This window comes from Henckelia pumila, chromosome 4 (assembly GCF_033568475.1).
Source record: "Henckelia pumila isolate YLH828 chromosome 4, ASM3356847v2, whole genome shotgun sequence".
Taxonomy (NCBI): Eukaryota; Viridiplantae; Streptophyta; class Magnoliopsida; order Lamiales; family Gesneriaceae; genus Henckelia; species Henckelia pumila.
In genome coordinates, this window is record NC_133123.1 from 130373257 (window position 1) to 130381128 (window position 7872).

Here is a 7872-nt window from a genome sequence, read left to right on the forward strand (position 1 = left end):
TTTATCACAAATTTCTGAATTTTTAATTATATTTTTAATTAAATATTTAAAAATACTCTAGTTTTGTATATTCTGATTTATTGATGAATTTTATAGTATTAATATAAATGATAATACTATAACATAAATAAAGAGAAAAACTTCATTTTATTATATATTTATAAGTTTTTTATATATATTATTTTTGAATATATAATTTATCAACTGTTATATATATATATATATATATATATATACAATGATTACTATTTCTTTATTATAATATAAAATTTAAATAAAAACAAAATATTGAAATTAAATAATAATTGGGTTGGGCCTTCTTGATGTGTAAAAAAGCCTGCTTGATAAAATATTGTCCGTCGTTGTGACTGTGTCAAAATGGGTTAAGTTCGTCGGATAACCAGTTTTATTATGCAAAATTGATAGGTAAGGTTGACATTTTCTCAACTGGCCTAAAACGAGGGCCGACTGGCACGGTCCCGCTTAACCATAGGTTGTGGTGACCAATTTACACATAAGCTCGTAGAAATGGCTGGTCTCGTGATTTAAAATAGGTGAGTGAGTTGGGTTGGTGTTTGGCAATGCACCTAAAGTGAGCCGACCAATCTCGTTCGTTCTGACACCTCTAGTTGTCTTCATCGGTTTTACTTTCACGTACATGTGCTCTCATTCCCGTCTCCACGCAGCAGCCATGGAAGCAAAAATTAGGGCAATCGGATTTTCTCTCCCAAAGAACATTCCATTCGGAGAACCTTCTGTTCCAGGTATGAACTTTGTATCGGCCACTGCCGTTCCGGTTTTGGATTTGTTCGTTCTCGTTTTTTTTTAAAAATTGTGAATCTGTTTTTGATAACTATTCTCTTGCTCTATAGTTTGCGATTAAGTACCCATTAGTTTTTGTATCAATTCCCAGTGAATATGGTTTTTGGTGTTTCCTTTAGAGCTTAGCTGTTGTAAACGCAAATTCCAGATTGCACAAAAAACTCGAATCTCCATTTTCCAATGGATCGCACAGCTGAGTTTGAATCAAGACTTCAATCAGTAACTTTGAACGCAAGAAGTGATTCAAACTTTAATGCAACAAGAAGGTGGTCGAGTAGAGTGGAATAAATAAAAAAAACGATCAGTTTGAAGGGAATGAATTGTTATTGAGTTTTTCGCGAAACGCCTGTGATCCTATTCTCTGTTGAGTGCACGAAACTGAAAAATGAAGCATCTAGTTCAATTTTTTTCATTTTCAAGTAGTTTAATGAACTTATGTACCTATCCTTCTAGATTGTTTTTGGGAATTGCTTCATCTCAAACTATTTTAATGTCTGGTGCAGCAAAATCAACTTTTGAATTCCTACAGATTTATCCTTTTAGACTATCTGCATCTGCCAATCCAAGTCTCTGATTACTGGTGGCATGAAATATGCATCCACATGAGTTTAGCAAAGAAAAGTGCATTCACAGGTATCGGGTCCTTTTTAAGAACCAAGCTCCCTCCAAGAACCACCATTTCTTGCTCAATTTTGGACTCTTTACTGCAACAATGCCAAGATTTCAAGTCTTTCAATCAAATTTTGTGTCAGATGGTCAACACCGGGCTAATCAAGGACACTTATGCGGTGAGCAGAGTCCTTAAGTTTTCCACTGATTCGCCCTTTGTTCACATTGACTATTCTGACAAAATTTTCATCAACATTGAGAACTCGAATGGGTTCATTTGGAACACCATGTTGCGGGCATATGTGCAGAGAAAGAGTGTCCAAGATTCGGTCTTTCTGTACAAAACAATGTTAAAGAATGGTTTTTTGTGCATCGACAATTATACTTACCCAATCTTGATACAGAGCTGCTCTCTGGGTTGCTTAGAATTTGAGGGAAGAGAGTTGCATGATCATGTGGTGAAAATGGGTTTTGAGGATGATGCTTATGTGGTGAATAATCTCATTAATATGTATAGTGTGTGTGGTAACATCAGTGATGCTAGGAAGGTGTTTGATGGAAGTCCTGTGTTGGACTTGATTTCCTGGAATACTATGTTGGCAGGATATGTTTTGATAGAAAATATCGAAGAAGCAAAGATTTTTTATGCTCTGATGCCAAAAAAGAACGTGATTGCGTCAAATTCCATGATAGTGTTGTTGGGTAAGAGTGGCAGGGTGAGTGAGGCGCATCAATTGTTTAACGAGCTGGAGGATAAGGATTTCATATCCTGGACAGCATTAATTTCTTGCTATGAGCAGAATGGGATGTATGCAGAGGCTTTGGATCTGTTTGTCAATATGTTTTATAATGGTGTTGGTATAGATGAGGTCATCATTGTTACAGTGCTTTCTGCATGTGCACATCTGTTAAGTATCAGAATGGGGAAAACGGTTCACGGCATAGTCTTGAGAATCGGGTTTGAATCTTATGTGAATCCTCAGAATGCTTTGATTAACATGTACTCCAGATGTGGTGAGGTGTTGGAAGGACAGAAACTGTTTGATTCGGGCTGTGTACTGGACATGATTTCTTGGAATTCTATGATATTTGGATACATCAAATGTGGACTGATTGAAAAAGCTATGGAGTTATTTGATAACATACCTGAAAAAGATGTCGTTACATGGGGTTCGATGATATCTGGTTATACCCATCTTGGTAAATTCTCCGAGACTTTAGCATTGTTTAATGACATGCAGCGTGCAGGCGTTAAGCCTGACGATACCACTTTAGTTAGTGTGGTTTCAGCTTGTACCCACCTTGCTGCTCTTGACCAAGGTAAATGGATAGATGCTTACATACGAAAGAACAGGATGAGGGTTAATACGATTCTCGGGACTACTCTCATTGACATGTACATGAAATGTGGTAGCATAGAAAATGCAATGGAGGTGTTTCGTGGGATGGAGGAAACTGGGGTTTCTTCATGGAACGCTCTAATCCTCGGGTATGCCACAAATGGGCTGGCATTGAAGGCACTCGAGATGTTTGAGGAGATGAAGAAAAGTGGAACAGTGCCTAATGAAATCACCTTCGTTGCAGTTCTTGGTGCTTGTCGACATATGGGTCTAGTAGATGAGGGACGCCGATATTTTGACTCGATGGTTAAAATATACAACATTGAGCCAAACATTAAACATTACGGATGTTTGGTCGACCTTCTTGGACGCACGGGTTTGCTCAAGGAAGCTGAGGAAGCTATTGACACTATGCCAATGGCACCAGATATGGCCACTTGGGGTGCTCTACTCGGTGCTTGCAAAAAACACGGGGACAAGGAAATGGGAGAAAGAATAGGGAGGAAACTGATCGAACTTCAGCCTGAGCATGACGGTTTTCATGTTTTATTGTCCAACATATATGCGTCGAAAGGTAATTGGGTCGACGTTCGGGAGATCAGAGGGATGATGACACAGCAAGGTGTTGTTAAAACTCCTGGATGTAGCATGATTGAAACCAATGGTGGTGTTCATGAATTCCTTGTTGGAGATAAATTGCATCCTCAGATCAAGGAGATAGAGGAGATGCTGGATGAAATGGTTCAGAGAATGAAGAGACGGGGGCATACAATAGGTGCAGATGAAGTTCTAATTAACATCGATGAGGATGAAAAAGAAACCAATTTGTTCAGTGTTGGGTGGTAAAAGTTGCCTCCACTGTTTGTGTCGCTGTCCATGACACATCAGTTGAAAAGCGTAGTGCTTGGGCTAGTGGATCACATATTTTAAACCATGCCAGCAAGCTTCCGAAAAGCAACTGTTCTTCTTGAAGGAATCAGCCATGAGAATCAACCGCTTGCTGCTGGGTCATTGACTTATCATAGTGATGACCAAGATGTAACCGAGTGAATAATAGTCAACATGTGTGGTTATCCACTCTCCAGCAACTCTTTACCAAATGAGCGTCGTTGGAAGGGGAATTACCACATGCCACACAAAGGGCATAAAGTGTATGACCTTCAAGAAACATGCATGTATTGGTCAAATGGTTGTCTGATAAACAGTCGAGGAGCATTTATGGGAAGTTTAGAGGAAGAGAGATGTTCAACTTTGAGCCCTGCAAAGCTTAATGAAGTTTTGAAACTTTTTGAAGGGTTAAGTTCGGACTCTGCAATGGATATGGGCAAGAATGGAGAATTAGGGTTGACCTAGTTGAAGATTCTGGAGAAAAAAGATGCAGAATCTGGGGTAGTGTCTTTAGAGGAGTGGATAGACCTGCTAATATAATAGAACTATAGAAGGCTATGGAGAGGTCGGAGTTTGAAACTGCCACAACCAAATAATGTTGATGGAGTACAACATGATAAGTTTTTTGCCACCGACTTGCGTCAATTTCCTGTTGATCTATGTTAATTCTATTATCACTTCAACTGCCATAAAAAAAAATTGGCTTCATTTCTTGAATAATCCTCGTCATTTCTGCCTCTATTCTAACATGATCTTGGTTTATTATATGCCATTGATTCTCGTAGCATCATATTTGCACATTTGCTGAAACCAAAATATGTTGCTCAACTAGAGGATGCAGATCTTATTATTTGAACTTCACAAGTACTATAATCACTCAAGATGAGTATTGCATTTCGAAGACTGGTTCCCCAGTGAGAGCTGAAAACCGAAAGGAAAAGTGGGGTGCAAAGAAGTAAATGACCAGGGTGGCCCAATGCAAAAGCCAAACACTCCTTCGGGAAGCTTTGGAGAAGCAAGATCAAAGACGATCCTTGAAGAAAAGAATGCTGCTACAACAGATGACCCGCTTAAAGTTTCCGAAAACCGTCCAAGCCAAAATAAATCAGAACAGAAATGCTACAAAGGCAGGAAACAATTTAGGGAAAGAATCTAAAGGTGCTACTGCTGTTCTCTAGTCTTCTTTAAAGACTTCAGATTGTTACCTGGGAAGATGAACAAACGGACGGTAACGGTCTAAATAATCAGGAATGCATAGAATTTGAATATAATAAGGGAGCTGTTGGGGAACCATTTTCTTCAGACGAGCAAGTGGATGAAGATTCATATAGGTTTGCATCAGCAGAAGCTGTTGCATCAGGAAATCCTTAGTGCATCCACAGCCCGAGCTGTTGGGAGGAGCTTTTTCATCTGTCAAACAAAAGGGCTCACTTAGATTCAAGAGGCCTTTTGTCTTTTTTTTTTTTTTTTTTTTTAATATATTTAATAAAAAACTATTTTTTCTATTATTTAAAAATGGCGCCGTTACATATCACGTCAAAAAAAATGGCGTTACATATTTTTTTTTTCATCTTTTTTGTTTTTGTTTTATGACTGTTACTCTTCTGTTTTTGTTTTAATTTTTTGAAATTGTGACCATTGCAATTTTTGTTATTTTCTAATTAAAACTATTACACACAAAAACTTTCACTTTTTTCATATATTCTACGATTCTTTCATGGGTGAATTCTCTTTAAATCCCTAAACCCAAACTTGGTTTTGGGCTCAGTCCCTGCATCAGACTGTCTTATTCTCTAGTCCTCTACTCATTCAAGTTATGCGTTTAAACTCTCTAACTGAATATTTTACCAGTTTGCCCTTCAAATCTCACAAGACAAACAACTTCCCCTCTTTCTTCTTCATTTTTCTTATTTCTTCTCTTCGTTCCGACCGAAACATGTAAACTTTATGTTTGAAATCAAAATCATTTGAAGCATAATTATCGAAAATCGAAGGCCTGGGAAATTTTGTCAGTGACAGTCGAAACCCTGGAAGCAAAATACCAGAAATCGAATCCACTTGAATCTCTGTATGTTGAAATCGAAATCTTGGAAGTTTTTTTATTTTGAATCTTCTACTCCAAAGTTGTCTTATAATCCGAAGAACACGATCCCAGGCCCTCGAATTCTCGATTTTGAAAAAAATTAAAAGGTAAGGTAGAATTCGTAATATCAATTTTTTTTTTCTAATATTCCAGCAAATCCTTAAAGTTGTTTTGTATATAAGACAAATATATTTTAATAGTCCAGAAAATCTAAAGGCTTGTACAAAAGATTCTGTAATAGAAAATCTTTTGTAATATCAATTAATTCTGTATCGATTTTGAAAACTCTTGAAGTTGTTTGTTGTCTTCTTTTTAATCTTGTACTCCGAAGTGACTTTTTAACTCGTTTTTTAATTTTTTTATTTACCCAAAAAAACTTTAATTTTAATTTGTAGAATGAAATATGGAGTAGGGTCTTCTTCCAACCTTGCATGTTTTGGTTGCTATTAATTTAATGACAAATTGTTTGTGATATCAACTATGTGGCTGTAAATTTGAGGTAGTTGATTATGATAAATCATTTGTGGTTGGTTTGAATGAATGAAATTTTTCATGTAGAGCTTGACAGATCAACATTCTTTCATGCCAAGCATGATTGTGAAACTATTAAATCAAAGTCGATGTGGCTATATGCTTTTGTTATCAGTATTTCCATATTAAAATGTATTGTCAAGCATATAAAGGAATTATCAATCATATACCGACAATTCGACATGTATGAGCCCAATAATGATGAAGATCTGTAATCAATGTTCCAGATATACGCAGTCTACAAGATCGTTGGAAGACTATGCGGTTATTGTCTCAAGTTGAAACACGTGTGTCAAACAGTGTTCGTCGTCATAAGAAAGGGCACAACAAACATAGTTGCAAGAAGCCATATAAGTGTTTTTGGTTCATTGAAATATTATCCAATATTGAGTCTAGTTGTAATGATTTACTTGTCGATTTTTTTTTATATATTGTATTTATGAAATGTTGATTATTAATTATATTTTTCATACTTTCCCAAGAGAAATAGTACGCAATAAGGGTAATTAATCGTGAAATTACCTGCTAGGAAGCATACACGTTCTAGTGGTTTCTTTGTGATTTAATGTTGCGTTGATGGTTACATTTCGGAGACATATTGTAAAAGTGTTGTTTGTTTTTAGCCCGAACTTGTTGAACTTTTATTTTTGTAATTATGTTGATGTGTGGTATTTTTGTATTATGAAAAATTTATTGATATGCTTGTTATTGTTGACGTATAACATTAGTGTTTTTATTTGGTGTTATTGGAGAAATTAACACTGATGGTGTTATTTTTTTTGTACACATGGCTGGTTGTATAAATGACAACTGCATATCGTATTTTTGATAGAAAATAAGTACATATATTAGGAAATCAGGCACATTCAATCTATACATATGGTACAAAATACCTAAAATCAAGTATAAAAATTGAGTTTTCATTTATCATGGGATGTTTACACCAATCTCCTCTTGAAAAATTTTCCCAAAGTGTCAAAACAAGACAATTGATGTTAGTGTGACCTTTTTGTGTAACTACTGAAATTTTATAAATATGTGTTATATTCACCTTGTTATGTACTGTATTTTAATATAATGGTATATTATTTACTTGAATATGTATCCTCTTTAAGTGACTAATTAAAACTTAGATTATACTTGTGAATTAATATAAGTAAAACTTATATGAATAGATATATATGATTTTAGTATCTCAAACATATATCAAAATGAACCAATAATGGATGGACTATTGGTTTTTCTAGTTGAAATAGTATGTATACCATATTTGTACTTGGATGTACCCAGTTTACTTACATATATACCTTATTTAGCTTTTTCATTATTTATTTTTCAATTGATAATTAGTGTAGATTTTTTTGTATAACTACTGAATTTCATAAATATGTTCTATATACACCCCTTAATGTACATGATTTTAATATAATGGTACCTTATTTACATGAATGTACCCTCCTTAAGTGTGTAATTAATATATTATACTTGTGAATTGATATAAGTGGACTTTTTTGAGTAGATATTCTATAGTTTTAGTATCTCAAACATATATCAACACGCACCACTAATGATTGGAATATTGATTTTCTCTAGTTGAAA

The 7872-nt window shown here is 35.3% G+C and overlaps 1 protein-coding gene across 1 annotated transcript; it reads left to right on the forward strand.

Moving 5' to 3' along the window:
- Nucleotides 1–568: 568 nt before the first annotated feature.
- Nucleotides 569–5221, forward strand: LOC140863041 (pentatricopeptide repeat-containing protein At2g22410, mitochondrial-like). The gene is made up of 2 exons (XM_073266148.1): nt 569–764; nt 1326–5221. Exon 2 carries the CDS (start codon nt 1425–1427, stop codon nt 3615–3617), a length of 2193 nt encoding a protein of 730 aa, XP_073122249.1. The 5' UTR covers nt 569–764; nt 1326–1424; the 3' UTR covers nt 3618–5221.
- The last annotated feature ends 2651 nt before the right edge of the window (nt 5222–7872 follow it).